The sequence below is a fragment of the Hippoglossus hippoglossus genome, chromosome 14 (assembly GCF_009819705.1).
Source record: "Hippoglossus hippoglossus isolate fHipHip1 chromosome 14, fHipHip1.pri, whole genome shotgun sequence".
NCBI classification, from domain to species: domain Eukaryota; kingdom Metazoa; phylum Chordata; class Actinopteri; order Pleuronectiformes; family Pleuronectidae; genus Hippoglossus; species Hippoglossus hippoglossus.
The window spans coordinates 588,214-607,792 of NC_047164.1; the positions used below are offsets into that span (position 1 = coordinate 588,214).

Sequence of the window (19,579 nt, forward strand, 5' to 3'; positions counted from 1 at the left end):
ACCACCGACCACCGACCACAGACCACCGACCACAGACCACCGACCACCGACCACCGACCACCGACCACAGACCACCGACCACAGACCACCGACCACCGACCAGAGACCACCGACCACAGACCACCGACCACCGACCACCGACCACAGACCACCGACCACAGACCACCGACCACCGACCAGAGACCACCGACCAGAGACCACCGACCACCGACCACCGACCACAGACCACTGACCACAGACCACTGACCACCGACCACAGACCAACGACCACCGACCACAGACCACCGACCACAGACCACCGACCACCGACCACCGACCACAGACCACAGACCACCGACCACCGACCACCGACCAGAGACCACCGACCACCGACCACCGACCAGAGACCACAGACCACCGACTACAGACCAGAGACCACCGACCACCGACCAGAGACCACCGACCACCGACCACAGACCACCGACTACCGACCACCGACCAGAGACCACAGACCACAGACCACAAATTCTAATTCAACAGACACACACATTAAACCTTTAAACATTTAAAAGTCAATAAGCTGAACACACACACACAGGCTACACTGACACGTTTTGGAACTGTTACAGGAAGTGTTAGCGCAATTTGTGTTCACCGCTGGTAGTCGAGTCATGTGACTGATAAGAACCAATCAGGAAGAGAATGTGGGCGTCTGCGTCATTGCTGATAAATGTCTCTGATTTAGAGACAAGTTCAAGAGTAGTTTGGACACTAAGTGTAACCATAGCAACAGTAAAGAGATTTAAAGTAAAATGTAGAAGTACACTGTTTTTTAAAGCTGTGTGATTTGCTGAACTGTTCCTGTTGTTTTGTTTCTGTTTCCTGTAAAAAAAAACTGAATAAATATCAAAGCAGTCTGTGTGTGTGTGTGTGTGTGTGTGTGTCTGTGTGTGTGTGCACTGTAGGATTCTCACCACATGTGATGTGAATATTACTTTGGAGTGTATCTCCACATTATTCACTTCTGGAGCAGATTGGTCGAAGGTCAATGTCAACAAGAACAATCTCTGCAAACAACAGAGGGGCAATCTGAAGCTTTTATTGGTCAGAAAAATATTCCCCATCACATGATGTCATGTAGAATTCAGAAAATGACAACAATTCATCATGACAGAATCTCAATTTACGTTTACTAGGACATTAAAAGAGACAAATCTGATGAGATATTAACGTCAGATCAGTTTGACCAGAGTGTCTGCACTTGTCTGCAGGGCTCGTTCAACAAGAACTCACCTACAGGTTGTTACTGTGTGTACAACAATCACAGCCTGGAGTGAGGACAACGACACACACACACACACACACACACACACACACACACACACACACACACACAACCTTAATGTCGACCTCTAAGCAGCGATCAACCAGGGACATGAGACCCAAACCTCAAACCTGATCCAGAATCAATAGAATTGTTCTTCCTCAGTTGAGGACGGCTGAAGACTTAATACTGCACTAATTTCAAATAATAAACTGTAAATAAAGATGGACGACATGCGATTCACCAAAAGTGAAGCCAAATAATCTGGCTCACCCCCTGGTGGCTGGCTGCATTATAGCTGATAAATAATTTTGTCAAAGACAAATGGTGGCTCTGTGAATATAGTGACTTTAACTTGTTCTAACCAGCGACTGCAGAGGTTCCAGCCACAGTTTCCCACCATTTCACCAGAAAAACGTGGTGTAAGTTTGTCTGCCATCCAAAAGTAAAGATCCCCTGAAGAGCCTCATTCATGAGCCTTTTTTGTGAGAACTGAACTGAAGAAAGTCAATTTGATGTGAGGTTATTTTTGCGTTTGCCTTGGGCCTGTGACCCAACCCCCCAGCAGGATGTGGTTCAGATGATTCAGAGCAGACGTCACATTCTTCTTGCCTTTTAAACAGCAAGTTGTCATGTGTGAGGATCAGAGCATCGTAGTGAGCCGACTGCAGAGCTGCTGCCAACATGGCTTCACTCAAGTTCATCCTGCTGACCTGTGAGTAGCCCCACATATTTACATGTCTATTCTCCATAGATACATACCTCTGTCTTTCCTTATATATTCTTATCATACCTCTAACATACATTTTCATCATTAATAATCACAATTTCCTGATTATTTGATAAATTGTTACTGAAGTTGCAAAAATAAGTCAAACAATTTAAATCAAGAAACCTTTTCACTCTTTTCTGATGTTTTATAGATAAAACAAATAATTTTATTAAAAAAAAGGTTTGCAGATTAATTGATAATGAAAACAATAGTTAGTTGGAGCCCTAATTGTTGTGATCGTGGGCTAAATGTTGGATGTAGCAGCAAATTCAGCTAATTAAAATGTCTCAATCTTTGTGTAAAGGTTAATTTTAAAATTTCATTAAAACAGAAAAATGTTCAGACTAATATTAAAAAAACTTAAATCCTCGAAAGTATTTTCAAACCTGTTATAGATACGTGCGTCAGTTATTAAAGTCTTATTGACATTGTGTGTTTCAGGTGTGGTCCTTGGACTCTTCGTTTTAGGTAAGAACTACAAATATCATGTGTGTTTACATTACTCACCTGAGAACATATTATCCGGACTGCAAGTATTTGGACATTTTCATATTCTGAGCTTCCACACATTCAATTTAAAATAAAATATCCAATTTTACAGTGAAGCCTGAAAAATGTCTTGACTGGATTTCCAGTGTGTTCGTGTTAGGACGAAACATGAATTAATGTTATTCTATGACTAATGTTTTCAACATGTGAAGGTTCTACGGGACGAATGTGAAATGAAATCTTCTGCAAACATCAGTGTAAAGTCACACAGGCTGGAAGGTGTCCACCTGCAGCCTGGAGTCATCTCTGTCTTTATGTAACCTCCTGTTTGCTCATATGGAAATTATTGGATTATTCATCTAATTAAAATGCAGAAGTTCAGTGTTTGATTATTTTGTGTTTGTTGCTCTTTTACTTTGTGTTGTGTAGTTGCCTCAGACGACTCAGATGAAGATGACAAAGACCTGAAAGAAGAAGATGACAGCAAAGAAAAGTAAGAAGACACTTTTACACTTTAACTCTCATTTATTTCTTTATAGTCACGTTCGCAAAATCTTTCTGTCTCATTGTCCCTCAGTCCTCCTCAACATTTGTCAAAGTGTCGTCTCGAAGTGTGTAAACAGGATTAATTAGGGCTGGGCCACATGACTCCAAATCAATATCGCGATTATTTCAAACTTTTACCTCGATTACGATTAATGAACGACCCCCGCATGAGGCGTATTGCTCTGCGTCATTCAACCTGTGACTCTGCTCCTCTGATGTTTTCTAATCACCATCACAAAGAACCGATCTTCATAAAAACCTCCTGAATTCATATTTATGTTCCAGGTGCTATATATAGTGATATATTATATATAAATAAACAGACTTACAGGTAGACAAGTGGACGGGAACAAACAGAAAGAAGAACAAGGTGATGTCTGATTTTAAGGGGAACATAGGATCAGGTGTGAATGGAGGAGGACGTCCATGTGATTGGTCGCAAGAAGCAGGTGAGCAGGTGAAAACGGTGTGAGAGAGTACGGAGGCGTCTCGTGAGCAGAAGGAGAAATGCAGATCTGGAGAAAGGTTGAAAAGGAGCCGAGCAAACCTGCTTTTAATTTAAGCAAAAAGGACACAAAGCTAAAAGAGCATTAGTGAAGTCAATCTTCTGATAACATCAATGTCAGCTGACACGGATCAGAACTGACAGTGTAACAAAAATTCAAATTTTATTTGTCACATATGCAACCATACGCACGATGACGTGCAGTGAAATGCAAATACAACTTTCCTTGACAAAGATAAGAGAAGATTTTTAAAAAAGGAGAATTTTAGAAAAATATAAGGAAGGAAGAAATAAACATATGTATGACTCCCTGTAGAACTCTGAATATCAAGATCCTGCTCAAAGCCTTCATATATCAAAGAGCTCATAACACTGTATTCCTGGTGGTCACTCTTGTGAGCTAGGGACACGTCCGCATTCATCATCTTGGAGGCCAGTGTTCGATAGTGTCGTGGAAATTTATCATGAGATTTGAAATAAGGAGTTTCTCAGACCGGAGTTGTCTTTAGAGGTTTAATGATTAGCTCTGCACAGTCAGCAACATGGCTCAAAGTGCAACAACAAGAGAATTAAAAAGGAAGGTTTTTATACAATGTGATGAATGGGATACAGAACAGAAAGCAGACAGGAAACATCTGCTGTCTGGCACTGTTATAGAAAGAGGAATCAAATCCAGCACACAGTTGCACAAATAAAGGTCAACAGGAGGTGGAAGACATAGATGTTGTATCAGCTAAGTGCACAGAAAACAGTCAAAACAGTAATAAGACATTGATCAGTGGAATTTTCCATTACAATAGTCTGTTATTATCCTCAGACTCTGCCACATGCTCCTAGAGTCACTTTGTCAGAAGTGGGACTCCAGTTTCCTCCCGTTGCGTCACTCTGCATGACACAGCCTTCGATCTGTCCATGTTTCCAGTGGCTAAGCCATGTGATGGGCCGTGGTGCAGGATCTCAGATCATTGCAGATGTTTTTATCCACCCATGGCTTCTCGTTGGGAACATTCTGACGGTGGTTTTGTGGACTGTATCATCCACCAGCCTACTGATAAATCCCACTACCACTTCCGTAAACATGTTGATATCATCAGAGCTTAGCATGAACATATCCCAGTTTCGCGTCATCTAGAGCGTCTTGCAGAGTGGCCACCGATTGGTCTGTCCATCATGTGACCTCCCTTTGAACCGGAACCTCCCGTTTCAGCCTTTGTTTGTATTTTGGCATGAGGAGGTTTCTTGTGGTGTTGATGGTCGCTCGCCAAGAGTTTAAGCGATTATTGCGTTTACAAGTTACAGCTTCTAGCCACCTGGACTAAAATTCAGTTTGGATGCTACAGCCAAAGGACGGGTCAATAAATTCTGCAAGTTCATATGATTAATGGTTTCCTCTCTCTCCCCCTTCGTTTAAGCACGACAAAAGATCCACCTCCCAGCATCAGCGAACCTGCAAACCCTGTAACCACCACACAATCTGAAGTACCAACGGACACTGTACCCACCACACAATCTGAAGTACCAACGGACACTGTACCCACCACACAATCTGAAGTACCAACTGACACTGTACCCAGCACACAATCTGAAGTACCAACTGACACTGTACCCACCACACAATCTGAAGTACCAACTGACACAGTACCCACCACACAATCTGAAGTACCAACTGACACTGTACCCATCACACAATCTGAAGTACCAACTGACACAGTACCCACCACACAATCTGAAGTACCAACTGACAGTGTACCCACCACACAATCTGAAGTACCAACTGACACAGTACCCAGCACACAATCTGAAGTACCAACTGACACAGTACCCACCACACAATCTGAAGTACCAACTGACACTGTACCCATCACACAATCTGAAGTACCAACTGACACTGTGCCCATCACACAATCTGAAGTACCAACTGACACTGTACCCACCACACAATCTGAAGTACCAACTGACACAGTACCCACCACACAATCTGAAGTACCAACTGACACTGTGCTTCCCTTGTAAATTGAAAACTGTTGCAAACGTCTTGGTGAAATGAGAAGATGGACAGGACACTGTCACGGCCTGTGTCACAGATGTTAAGATGTTTCACTCATAACTACACTATTATGTCAACTAATGCGAATTTCACCATTGTGGGACATTCTGCGACTTCTTATCGTATCTTATCTTATGTTGACCTCATACTCATGAGGTCATACAAGTAAACATTAATTTTGTGATGGAAGTTTCACTGAGGTCTCAAATAAATCATAAATAAAGACCTGAAGAGTTTGTGTCTATTATCGGTGTTGAGTGAAGTCAAAATCTTAATTTTTAAGATAAATACCAGGAAAAACAAGAATTAATATGTAGTTTTGGTTTAAGATTTAAGATTAAAGTAAAATTAATCCAATACATAAACCTGGAAAGTCAAAGATGCATAAAGCCCGCGCGGGAGCCAGGACCTGTTTTGCTTCCACGACCCGAAACCGTTTCCCATTCATTCTCTATGGTAGTGCTAAACCACTACAGGTGTAATGCGCCTCCCGGCCACTGAGCATTTTGGCACTGTAACCTCTTCAGATCTGTCTCTATTCCTTAACTCTTCATTCAAATACAGCGACTGAAGAAGAACAAACTACAGCATATATCGATGTCAGTAACACTTTTACACATGTGAGTTGTGTTATCTAACAAAGGAAAGAGAGTTTGATGAAGGACCAGATAAATGATGGGCAGATAAGTACGTCACGTTTCTTCTTCTGTGCTTTTCTGTTCCTGCTGCACCTGTTAATTAGCGTCAGCTTCACTTAACAACACCTCAAGGAAACGGCTATAGCAACAAGGAGTGATGGTTCAATAAATTCACCAAAATGTTATGTTATATTTAGCTGACAGTCTGGTGGCGTTTTAAAGTGATGACACGGAAAAATATGTGAAACATTATCACCAAAGTTCATATCTATGAATATGATATGATAAGGGAAGTTTTGTTTAAGCTACATAATCGTTACGTGTCAGGTTGAAAATAGTTCACTAAGTTTTCAAAGTCTAAATGTTTTACACGTTTTCCACTTGTCCAAAACATTGTTTCCGCCCGGACTCGAACCCGGGACCTTCAGCATGTCCAGTGGAGGAATGGACAGAGTCACCTTTGTCAACACAGTATTTTACATATAACAGGTCATATTTCAGTCGTGTAGTGCTCTAAATAAACCCTTTAAATTAAATGGATTCGACAATGATTCAATTGATGCTTTTTTAATGGAGTTTTAATGGAGCGCAAAACTCAGGGGCTGTTTAAAAAGGAAGGAAAAAGGGGATATTACTTTTTTTACAAATAGCTCTACTCACACTTCAGTTAGCTAAAAATAACTTTGCTGTGTAATTATGGAAACTATTACTCTTACTAACATTAAACAAATAAAACTGAACTCTCACACATTTATCTCACTCTGTACGTCATCCATCGCATGCGGTCCTCCTCCAATTTGATAACATTAGGTGGCGCTGTCCCAAAAACCACAGGGTCCTGAAACTGCAGCCTCCAGCATCGCAGGAATCCTCTTCTCGTACACACTTCTCACTCAGATTTAGTTCAGCGACTTTATGTGTCTCTGCGTTGCGCTGACTTAATGTGATGCATTCTGGTTAGAATTATTGTCCGACTGTTTCCAGCGCTGCAAAGGTTACCGTGTCACATGACCTTCAAATTTCACAGGAACCAGCCTGCTAGAGTCCGACTGCACAGATGTTCTCCAGCTGCAGCACCTGAACCAGTGTGGAAACAGTTGAACCAGCAAGCATGACGTGAAGTCAGAGCTGTGCAGAGTCGAACGCACCTCCCACCAATCTGCTACCCATGATTCACTGAGGGCAGAATGTGGAAATGTTCAGGGTCACTTAGCTAGCACCGGAAAAACAAGTGTTTCATTTATGTTGTCAAACACACAACAACAAACAATCACATGTGACACAAAAACTACTCACTGAACTTTTCCTGTAGACCCAGTGTCTGTTTGTATGTGTGTGTCTGTGTGTGTGTGTGTCTGTGTGTGTGTGTGAGAACACTGCAGGAAAACTGACTAAAGACTAAATATGGTGTTTCCTGTCTGAGCAGTGGACTTCCTGATGCCCCTACAAGGAGCTTCCTGTTGGCCGGCCTCCTCTTAACTGGCGGGACGCCCAGACAGTGTGTGAGTGTGTGAGTGTGTGTGTGATTGTGTACTGTGACATAATAAGTCAACGGACAGGAACGGCAGGCCAGACTGGAGTGTGTGTGTGTGTGTATTTCTACTTCTATCTTTGTGAGGACCAGTGTGACTTACACACCCTGCAGAGTGGAGACAATTGGTTTGGTCCACGTGAAATAGAAGTGTGTGTGTGTGTGTGTTTTGGGGTTGTTGTGGGGACCTACCTTTTCATCCTCATAATGTAAAGATAAACATGTTTTAGATGAAGGTGTGTGTTCATTAAAACTCTACAATCTGCAGATTGCAATTTAAAACTTTGACTTTTTGAACTTTTAAACTTTGTTTTATCTTCATTATTTTCATCAGATTTTGTTGTGACATCAAATATTAAAATCAGTTTCATGTTTAGATTTCATATTTACCCGACTTCATTCAAACATCGTCTGACCCTGATGAGATCGACAGTTTGATGAAAACCATGTGATACCATCAAAAGCTCCAGAAACTCACAGAGAGGATGTTAAATGTCAAAATACAAGCACCAACTGGATTTAGACGTTTTATTCTTGTCTCTTTGAAGTAGAAACATGTTCAGTATATAACACTGACCTACTCAGTAGGTAAAAACTTCATGAATGAACACAACGCTACGTGTAAACTTCATTTACAAACACAATCACAGAGCATCAAGTCTCTAAATTCTGCAGTTTTCTTTCTGAAGTTTGGTCCAGAGTTTTTTGTGCTGAAGATTAAAGTTTGGTTCAGATTTTCTGACGGACTCTCAAACTCAACTCAGAAGTTTATCTCAGCCACGTGTCGGCTGCTCTGCTGCACACAATTATCGACCTTTGACCTCGTCAACACTGGACGAACACAAAAATAAAGTTTTTGTGTGAAAAGCGTTGTTCATGTCAAAGTTTCAGTCTGAGGTCAAAGGTCACGGCAGACTTGCTGTTTGTCAGCAGAGGTTGGAGCTGTGGGGGGAGGGGAGCTCCGACCGAGGACTCGCTGTCGGCGACGAGCAGGAGGAGGCATACAGGTGGGGGGAGGAGGGGGAGGTGAAGCAGGGGGAGGCTGCCTGCATGCAGAGGGAGGAGGGGAAGAGCGAGTTGGAGAGGGAGGGCGAGCTGTGAGCGGAGGAGGTGTAGGAGGAGCAGGGCAAGGAGGTGTGAGGGGAGGAGTAGGCGGGTGGTGTTGTGACGGGGAGGGGGGCAGAAAAGGCGGAGCTCCTGTCAGTCTTGCGTTCTCGCTGTCTCTGGTGGATCTTGGAGTGACGCTTGCGCTCGTCACTGCGGGCGAACTTGCGTCCACACTCGGTGCAAGCGAACGGCTTCTCTCCGGTGTGCGTGCGGATGTGCGTGGTCAGGTGGTCACTGCGGCTAAAGCTTCGCATGCAGATGCGGCACTGGAACGGCTTCTGGCCTGTGTGCACACGCACGTGACGTGTCAGTTCATCGGACCGGGAGAAGCGGCGCTCACAGCCGTCGGCGGGGCAGGCGTACGGACGCTCGTGAGGTGGAGTCTTGCACTGCCTGCTCACAGGGGACTTCCTGATCCGACTGGACTTGGTGAGCTGGTAGGCGGAGCCATGAGGTTGTGTCTGGATCTGCGAGGAGAAGGCTTTGATGGTGGACAGCGGCGTGAGCTGAGGGTTCAGGGTCTGCGGCAGCACGGGTTTCTGGTCCTGGTTCAGACCCAGATCGTCGTCGTGCTGCGACAGGAGGTAGTCCGGGAGCACCTGCACCGCCAGGGAGGGCGGCTCGAGCCTGGAGGCGGGGTAGGCAGGAGGGGGGCCATGTGGCTGGAAGTTCTGGGGGTCGGCGCGGGGGGGGGGGGAGGTCGGAGCCGACAGAAGAGATGTACGTCGGCGTGGCGGAGAAGACCGAGGCCACGTCAGCAGAGACACAGGTGAAGCTCTGCTGGGACAGCGATGATGATGTCACTGACGATGAAGGGGTGGAGAGGCTGCTGGCTGCAGGGGGAGGAGCTGCCATGCTGACCAACCCCGTGAACAGGCTGAGCAGAGGCTCCGCCCAGAGGGCACTGCCACCGCTGGAGGGTTCAAAGGTGAAACGACCACTGTAGGCCAGAGGGGGGAGTCGGGGGGTGATAGGGGGGAGGTCCGGGAACTCCAACAGAGAATCTGAGAGAAGAAGAAGAGGAGGTCAGGAAACAGGAAGCAGACCTGAACACCTGAGAGGGGTGGAGCTAGTCAGCTGACTGTTAGCATCATCATTCCTTTGTTTATTATCACTATTAACAGCAACAATTATTTATTTATTTATTATTGATGTTACATTTATAATTATTATTATTTACAATAATAATAAACTCTTCATCATCAGTTTAAATCAAACTTAATTTATCAAACATCATTTTTCTCCATAAGGAACAACTCCCCTCCCCCCTCTGCCCCCCTCTGTCCCAGCTCCTCTCCTCCCTCTGTCCCCCCTCTGTCCCAGCTCCTCTCCTCCCTCTGTCCCAGCTCCTCTCCTCCCTCTGTCCCAGCTCCTCTCCTCCCTCTCCTCCTTCTGTCCCCCCTCTGTCCCAGCTCCTCTCCTCCCTCTCCTCCTTCTGTCCCCCCTCTGTCCCAGCTCCTCTCCTCCCTCTGTCCCAGCTCCTCTCCTCCCTCTGTCCCAGCTCCTCTCCTCCCTCTGTCCCCCCTCTGTCCCAGCTCCTCTCCTCCCTCTCCCCCCTCTGTCCCAGCTCCTCTCCCCCCTCTGTCCCAGCTCCTCTCCTCCCTCTGTCCCAGCGCCTCTCCTCCCTCTCCTCCTTCTGTCCCCCTCTGTCCCAGCTCCTCTCCTCCCTCTGTCCCAGCGCCTCTCCTCCCTCTGTCCCCCCTCTCCTGGCTCCTCACCTCCCAGCTCCTCTCCCCCCCTCCTTCTGTCCCCCCTCTGTCCCATCTCTCCTCCCTCTCTCTCTCTCCTCCCTCTGCCCCCCCTCTGTCCCAGCTCTCCCCCCCTCTCTCCTCCCTCTGCCCCCCCTCTCTCCTCCCTCTCTCCCCCCTCTGTCCCAGCTCCTGTCCCAGCTCCTCTCCTCCCTCTGTCCCAGCGCCTCTCCTCCCTCTGTCCCCCCTCTCCTGGCTCCTCACCTCCCAGCTCCTCTCCCCCCCTCCTTCTGTCCCCCCTCTGTCCCATCTCTCCTCCCTCTCTCTCTCTCCTCCCTCTGCCCCCCCTCTGTCCCAGCTCTCCCCCCCTCTCTCCTCCCTCTGCCCCCCCTCTGTCCCAGCTCCTCTCCTCCCTCTGCCCCCCCTCTGTCCCAGCTCCTGTCCCCCCTCTCTCCTCCCTCTGTCCCCCCTCTGTCCCAGCTCCTCTCCTCCCTCTGCCCCCCTCTGTCCCAGCTCCTGTCCCCCCTCTCTCCCCCCTCTGTCCCCCCTCTCTCCCCCCTCTGTCCCAACTCCTGTCCCCCCTCTCTCCTCCCTCTGTCCCAGCTCCTGTCCCCCTCTCTCCTCCCTGTCTCCCCCCTCTGTCCCAGCTCTCCCCCCCTCTCTCCTCCCTGTCTCCCCCCTCTGTCCCAGCTCCTGTCCCCCCTCTCTCCTCCCTCTGTCCCCCCTCTCTCCTCCCTCTGCCCCCCCTCTGTCCCAGCTCCTGTCCCCCCTCTCGTCCTCCCTCTGTCCTCCCTCTCCCCCCCTCTCTCCTCCCTGTCTCCCCCCTCTGTCCCAGCTCCTGTCCCCCCTCTCTCCTCCCTCTGTCCCCCCTCTCTCCCAGCTCCTGTCCCCCCTCTCGTCCTCCCTCTGTCCCCCCTCTCTCCTCCCTCTGCCCCCCCTCTCTCCTCCCTCTGTCCCAGCTCTCCCCCCCTCTCTCCTCCCTCTGCCCCCCGTCTGTCCCAGCTCCTCTCCTCCCTCTGTCCCAGCTCTCCCCCCCCTCTCTCCTCCCTCTGCCCCCCCTCTGTCCCAGCTCTCCCCCCCCTCTCTCCTCCCTCTGTCCCCCCTCTGTCCCAGCTCCTCTCCTCCCTCTGCCCCCCTCTGTCCCAGCTCCTGTCCCCCCTCTCTCCTCCCTCTGTCCCCCCTCTCTCCCCCCTCTGTCCCAGCTCCTCTCCCCCCTCTGTCCCCCCTCTCTCCTCCCTCTGCCCCCCCTCTCTCCTCCCTCTGTCCCCCCTCTCTCCTCCCTCTCCCCCCCTCTCTCCTCCCTCTGTCCCCCCTCTCTCCTCCCTCTCTCCCCCCTCTGTCCCAGCTCCTGTCCCAGCTCCTGTCCCCCCTCTCTCCTCCCTCTGTCCCCCCTCTCTTCCCCCTCTGTCCCAGCTCCTCTCCCCCTCTCTCCTCCCTCTGTCCCCCCTCTCTCCTCCCTCTGCCCCCCTCTGTCCCAGCTCCTCTCCCCCCTCTGTCCCCCCTCTCTCCTCCCTCTCTCCTCCCTCTGCCCCCCTCTGTCCCAGCTCTCCCCCCCTCTCCTCCCTCTGTCCCCCCTCTGTCCCAGCTCCTGTCCCCCCTCTCTCCCCCCTCTGTCCCCCCTCTGTCCCAGCTCTCCCCCCTCTCTCCCCCCTCTGTCCCAGCTCCTGTCCCCCCTCTCTCCTCCCTCTGTCCCAGCTCCTCTCCCCCCTCTGTCCCCCCTCTCTCCTCCCTCTGTCCCCCCTCTGTCCCAGCTCCTGTCCCCCCTCTCTCCCCCCTCTGTCCCCCCTCTGTCCCAGCTCTCCCCCCTCTCTCCCCCCTCTGTCCCAGCTCCTGTCCCCCCTCTCTCCTCCCTCTGTCCCAGCTCCTCTCCCCCCTCTGTCCCCCCTCTCTCCTCCCTCTGTCCCCCCTCTGTCCCAGCTCCTGTCCCCCCTCTCTCCTCCCTCTGTCCCCCCTCTGTCCCAGCTCCTGTCCCCCCTCTCTCCCCCCTCTGTCCCAGCTCTCCCCCCTCTCTCCCCCCTCTGTCCCAGCTCCTGTCCCCCCTCTCTCCTCCCTCTGTCCCCCCTCTGTCCCAGCTCCTGTCCCCCCTCTCTCCCCCCTCTGTCCCCCCTCTGTCCCAGCTCTCCCCCCTCTCTCCCCCCTCTGTCCCAGCTCCTGTCCCCCCTCTCTCCTCCCTCTGTCCCAGCTCTCCCCCCCCCCTCTCCTCCCTCTGCCCCCCCCTCTGTCCCAGCTCCTCTCCTCCCTCTGCCCCCCTCTGTCCCAGCTCCTGTCCCCCCTCTCTCCTCCCTCTCTCCTCCCTCTGTCCCCCCTCTCTCCCCCCTCTGTCCCAGCTCCTCTCCCCCTCTCTCCTCCCTCTGTCCCAGCTCCTGTCCCAGCTCCTCTCCCCCTCTCTCCTCCCTCTGTCCCCCCTCTCTCCTCCCTCTGCCCCCCCTCTCTCCTCTCCCCCCCCTCTCTCCTCCTCTCTCCCCCCCTCTCTCCTCCCTCTGCCCCCCCTCTCTCCTCTCCCCCCCCTCTCTCCTCCCTCTCTCCCCCCTCTGTCCCAGCTCCTGTCCCAGCTCCTCTCCCCCTCTCTCCCCCCTCTCTCCTCCCTCTGCCCCCCTCTGTCCCAGCTCTCCCCCCTCTCTCCCCCCCTCTGTCCCAGCTCCTGTCCCCCCTCTCTCCTCCCTCTGTCCCCCCTCTGTCCCAGCTCCTGTCCCCCCTCTCTCCCCCCTCTGTCCCCCCTCTGTCCCAGCTCTCCCCCCTCTCTCCCCCCTCTGTCCCAGCTCCTGTCCCCCCTCTCTCCTCCCTCTGTCCCAGCTCTCCCCCCCCTCTCTCCTCCCTCTGCCCCCCCTCTGTCCCAGCTCCTCTCCTCCCTCTGCCCCCCTCTGTCCCAGCTCCTGTCCCCCCTCTCTCCTCCCTCTGTCCCCCCTCTCTCCTCCCTCTGCCCCCCCTCTGCCCCCCACTCTCGTGGCTCCTCACCTCCGTACTCCCCGGCTGCCTCCGCTGCGGCCGCGGCGTTCTGCAGCAGCATGTGCAGCTCCTCCAGCTTGTGGAAGCCGTCCAGCGGGGACAGCGGCGGCAGGAAGCCGCTCAGCGGGTCAGAGATCTGCCGGGCGGACAGCAGCAGCTCCGCTTTGGTCGCTGCCATCTCTGCGGAGGAGGAAGGGCTGGAGGCGGCGGAAGAGGAGCCGCGGAGCTCCGAGCTGTTCCTGCGGGAGGACCGAGCCGCTCCCCGCTCCTGAGCCGGGCGGAGAGGCGCTGAGTCGGGGCGGACGCTGCTGCGGGCCGTGCGGCTCGGAGGAAGCCAACGCTGGAGGCTCGACAGCTCCGGGTGGAGAAGTGTGGGATGTTTAGTGCAGGACGCGGAGCTGCGGAATCCCAGCGTCCAGTGAACGTGTCATGTTGTGACACTTTGTGAATGAAGCTCGCGCTTTATAGACACTCCTGCGTGACGTATGCTCCCAAATATGGCGCGGAGGAAGCCCAAATATGGACCGAGCGGTGAGCGTGCACACCGGTCCGAACCCGGAAGCTGCTCCGCTCTCTGCGCCTCATGCTGCAGCTTCAGTCCGGAGCTCGGCCCGGCGCCGCGGCCTGTCCGCTGGACCGCGGCCGGCGAACGATAGACAGAAGCACAGACAGCCGCCATGACCGGAAACCCCAAGCACGCGTCACAGCTCCGCTCAGCTGTTATTGGCGCTACGTCACATGGCCAGCTTCCAGCTACGTCATCACTTCCTCCAGCCTTATTTGGATGTTTTCCTGTCGGACTGCCGGTGTGGGCCCCGCCCTGCAGGTCAACCTCTGCAGCTGGAAACATCTGTCAGCTGCTCACATTTCACATGTTACTGTAAGTGTCTAACATGTCATCTAATGTCATTCTACATTACACTTTTAGTTAGTTATATTAAATTATTAATAGTTTGTGGTTAGACGATAAAGTTGTGATAAAACTCTATTGGTCAAACATAACCAACTGACCCATAGGAGCAAAGTGCATCTGCTTCACTTACTGGTACCGATGTACTGGGAGCGTCAGCGGAGGAGAACCACACATACTTTAATACTTTGATCCTTTAAGTAGCTTCATCCTGTGAAATAAACGTTTATTAGGGGACGGATAGTTTCCAGATTTACCTTGTGACAGCCCCCCCCCCCTCTCTGGGACTCGAACACTGACCACAGTGACTCTCCACTGTTGTGTGGTGCACACTCTCCTTAAAGGGACGGATAAGGGAAGTTTAAATCAACGTCTGGTTGGTTCAGTTGATCTCTAACTCACCCAGAACATCTCAATCTCTCCAGACTCATCCTGTCAACAAAACACCAAATGCTCTGAGTCAGTGTGTGTCCTCAGAGACAGTGTGTGTCCTCTGAGTCAGTGTGTGTGTGTCCTCAGAGACAGTGTGTCCTCAGAGTCAGTGTGTGTGTCCTCAGAGACAGTGTGTGTCCTCAGAGACAGTGTGTGTCCTCAGAGTCAGGGTCCAAATCATGGGATTCAAACGTTTCTCTTCAAGAGGCTTCTTCACTTCACTTCCACACGTCTTGTTAATAAACTACAGATTCAGATCTCGTGGTCACAGAACAGTTTGATATTCGTTGTGAAATATGAGGCTCTGCTGTCAGTCAAACTGTCCATGTCTGTGATTGGTCATACACAGTAAACCCCGCCCCTTTCATGTGCATGCACTCAGATCTTGATGAAGAAAACCTGAGTTAACTTAACAAGTTGATAACCAGAGTCATGTGACCACTTAGCCTGACTTTGATTGTTATTGGATGTGTTGAAGTCTCTTCGTAGTTCAGGCCTCTGGTTGAGTTTCAGTGAATTCATTTTGTTCTCCAACAAACAGACGTGTGTGTTCACCTGCTTTATAAAGACTATGACAGAATCCTGCAGCAGAAATAGAACAAAGCTGAGATGTGTTGGCATGTGGCAGCAGGCTGCAGGAATACCAGCTGCATTTAGACTGTGCACACACACACACACACACACACACACACACACACACACACACACACACACACACACACACACACACACACACACACACACACACACACACACACACACACACACACACACACACTGCTGGAACTTTCCGGCGCTGTGTGTATATATAAAACCAGCAGAGAGGCAGGACATCAGACAGACAAACAGACTCGAGACCGAAGTTGCTGATCTAAAACCAGAACTTGAGATCAACAGACCTCAGGATGTTGTGTCCCAGCGTCTTCCAGCCGTCCCCCGTCACCATGAGGCCTTTCCTGGACCTGCATTGGCCCATCCGCAGCCTGTGGCCCGAGACCCGGCCACTCTTCTACCACATGGAGCAGGAGATGATCCGCCACATGCAGGAGGTGAAGCAGAGCATCGAGCACATGGAGAGGCTGCACCAGAAGATCTTCGACGAGATCGACAACAGCTCCTGCTCTAAGGGCGTCTTCATGCCCATCGCCTTCCAGGACCTGGGGAGGGATGGCAGCCGCTTCGCCCTCAGCCTGGACACGAAGGAGTTCACCCCGGAGGAGCTGTCAGTCAAACAGGTGGGCAGGAAGCTGAGGGTGAGCGGCAGGACGGAGAAGAAGCAGGATGACGGGAAGGGCTCTTACTCGTACAGGTGTCAGGAGTTCAGGCAGGAGTTCGACCTGCCACACGGCGTTGACCCTGAGACTGTCAGCTGCTCCCTGGCGGGAGGCCGGCTGCAGATCCAGGCGCCCAGGGAGGGGCCCCTTAGCGATGGGAAGGAGAGGGTTGTCCCGATCAATGTCACCTCGGCCCCAGCTATTACCTCTTTGTCCTCGACCAGCGAGGGTCCGGAGGGGAGCAGCTCGACCTCAGAGATCAGCACCACAGAGAACAACTGAAGCAGCTGTTCACACGTCTGTAGTTTCAGTTTTACTGAGGGAACATGAAACCAATTTTATTTTAATAATTCACTTGTCATGTGATGAATCAGAGTGAAACAGTGACGCTCAGATCACAAAAATATTCCTTCAACATTTATAATAACTTTATGACTCATGAGGTATTTAATGTATGGTGTTAAACTTACCAGAGATCAGAGTGAACCATCTTGTTTGTGAAACATATCTTTGATAGATGAGGGAACGTGAAGCTGATTCTTTTCTTGCACTTTGATTTTTAAATGTAACTGTTTATATAATAAACTTTATATTTGGTTTATTTCCGTTTCATGTGTTATGAAATGAAGTGAATGTATTTTGGTATAAACGGATGAAGGTTTGTTGAATAAGAAACACAATACTAAACTGTTGTTGAACAGTTTCAATGTAGAGCTAATGCTAGCTTATTTGTAGCTAGCTACAGCTGGTAAAATCTAATGAACTCGCCTGTGTGAAGTTGATTTTAAAGTATTTGTTGATAACATTTTTATCTCCACCACAAAGATTTATTTATATAAATCTGTTCAACCAATCCTGAGTCAGTCTCAGCTGTCAATCATCACGTCTCAGCCCGTTTTTATATCATCAAATAACTGATTCAAACCAAACTGATCAGAAACACTTGAACAAACATCAGTGAGATGAGAGAAAGTCACTTTCTCAAAAAAATCTTGTTTGAATGAATTTTACGTGACACGCAATTGTGTTTGGACAACTTTTTTTGGTCTAGCCTTGTTTTGTAGTTACAGCCGCTGCCAGCTGGGGCGCTGCAGGGGCCGTAGCTACAAAACAAGGCTAGCGTCATTTATTTTTGTAGCAAAACAGCAGCGTCCAATCCTGTGGTTGCATATTGGTGGTGGGCGGGGTCACAGTTTAACATAAAGAACCAGTGTTTGTTCTTGTTTTCATTGTAGAAAGATTAAGTACTGTACATTAGAAGTGAACTCGTGAAGATTTGATTTGAGCGATGAGAAGAAGGACAGGACGCCAGTTTTCTTCTTTCTTTGTAAAATAATTCTCATTAAACTTAATTTATTCACAAACTGCTTTTCAAATTGCCATATTGTTTTTTCCTTTTAATCACATACAATAAAAAACATTTCTAAAAGACGAGAGATGTCCGAGTCTCTGCGCTAACTTTGTACACGACCGCTCATCCTCCTCCTGAAGCTTTTTATTTTTTCTCCTAAACACGATGTGTTCATCATCATCATCACGACATCTCGCCGCGCTCAGATTAGAAATATTAAGAAAAAACAGCAGATAACCAACAGAAGGACTAAAAATTTAACAGCTACAGTACACGTTTCCATTTCTTCTCCGTTAGTTTTGTCTTTACCTTTTTTTCTTTTGAACATTTTGATTTACAGAATAGTAGAATATGTTCAGTTAAGGCGTATGCTGGGTGTAATGGACTGATCTGCAGAAACAAACCTACGAACATGGGGGCGGATGGAGAGGGGGGTGGATCAGTGTGTGATCTCTGTCATAGGCCACATGTGGGGACAGGTTAAAGTTGAGTTAAACCTCCAGGAAATTAATGCAGGTCTGGGTCCCCAAAGGTGTCCTATGACAACATGTGTGTATGTGTTTTGCTGGGACAGTTCTTCTTCTTTAAATTCAGTTTGTATTTCTTAATTCTTATATAAATCTGAGCAAATTAATCCTTTAGTTTTTTTAAACAAGATTGTCACACAGACAACCTACGCTCTGTTTTCTATCGTCAGATCAAACATCGTCACATCTCACTACGACATGAACAATCCCAACTTTAGCTACGTTAATTTTTCTCTTTAAAAAAAATCATGGGGAAATTTTACAGTTAAATCGCCAAACTAAAAAGATGATAATCCATCACAGTCACATTTACATTGATTTAGTTCTTTTTGGCCAAACACATGTCGCAGTATTTTTGGTGCATTCAGGGACAATTTGAAATCTGATTGTTTTTTATAATGGTCCAGGTTGGGGGCATTGTGTTTGTTTCTGTGTGTAATGGGGACATTATATCTAAATGTGTGTAATGGGGACATTATATCTAAATGTGTGTAATGGGGACATTATGTGAATAATAAGTGACATAATCTGTGTGTCACTGGGACAGAGTCAGTTTGTGTGTGTCACTGGGACAGAGTCAGTTTGTGTGTGTTACAGCGGCTGTGTGTACATTTGTTTTGTAATGTTCCTGTTGATTGTCTTCTGGAATAAAGTTTGAATTGTCTCTGAATAATTTTTTAGAAGCTTCTCTAAATGACTGCATCACTAAAGAGACGTCTGAAGTTTCAACCGTCTCACCACGTGATAAAAACACTAATGTACAGAAACTAAAATACAACCTCCAAAGAGCAACTGTGATGGATTATCTGAACGCAGGCCGCAGGTAAGGAAATAAAATGGTAGTTTGGAAAAAAGGAAATTAATCTGATTTGATCAGCAGGAATGTGAAGAATCTCAAACATGTAAAAGAAGAAGCCACGTTGTCCTTAACGCAGCTGTCAACAGCACCAACGCAGGAAAAATGTTCAAAACCTTTAACGTGTAGTATTTGTTCTCTCGTAAAAATCACACGACTTTCATCTGTTTTCAGTCACAATCACACCCAGTGGTTCTGTGAATCCTCAGCGTCGAGATTAAATCCAGATTAAGAAAGTTGTAACGTTTTCTCTGATCAGACTCTGAACGTACTCGTCTTCACTTTAACACAGACGGCTTTTTTTCAATAAAACACATAAAAGTTCGTTTACGCTTCTCAAATTAAGATATTATTTATTTTCTGATATTCACAATGACGCCTTATTAAACCACCTCAACAAACGTTGAGCCTTTCATCAGATTCATGGCAGGTCAGAAATTTGAGTTGTCCTATGTTTGAGGAGATGTGATCTGAACTGAACTGGTTTCATTACCTGCAGCTTAAGAAAAATAATTTTAAAAAAATCACCTCATCGACAGTTTTATCTCAACAAAACAAATCCTCATCTTCATGCAACAGAGGTTTTAAGATGCGTGCAACAGTTTGCATTTCCTTAATGTTTCTGGATATTTAGTTGGAATTTGTGTTAAATTTGGT

At 48.7% G+C, this 19,579-nt stretch overlaps 3 protein-coding genes across 3 annotated transcripts in view; 2 read left to right on the plus strand and 1 right to left on the minus strand.

Moving 5' to 3' along the window:
- The window catches only part of timd4 (T cell immunoglobulin and mucin domain containing 4), a 7,640-nt gene extending 7,586 nt beyond the window's left edge, over positions 1-54 (plus strand). Inside the window, exon 9 of the mRNA XM_034607327.1 lies at positions 1-54. This exon is cut by the window's left edge and continues 175 nt beyond it. The gene's annotated coding sequence lies outside the window, so the exon portion shown is untranslated.
- An 8,291-nt stretch (positions 55-8,345) lies between these two features.
- LOC117774688 (early growth response protein 1-like) lies at positions 8,346-14,196 on the minus strand. Its single transcript, XM_034607293.1, is given in 3 exon segments — positions 8,346-9,625; positions 9,627-9,942; positions 13,582-14,196. Coding segments are annotated over 3 exon segments (1,353 nt in total). The 5' UTR covers positions 13,751-14,196; the 3' UTR covers positions 8,346-8,757.
- Positions 14,197-15,747: 1,551 nt separating this feature from the next.
- Positions 15,748-16,789, plus strand: LOC117774734 (heat shock protein, alpha-crystallin-related, b11). The gene has a single exon (XM_034607356.1). It carries the CDS (start codon positions 15,820-15,822, stop codon positions 16,468-16,470), a length of 651 nt encoding a protein of 216 aa, XP_034463247.1. The 5' UTR covers positions 15,748-15,819; the 3' UTR covers positions 16,471-16,789.
- Positions 16,790-19,579: the final 2,790 nt, after the last annotated feature.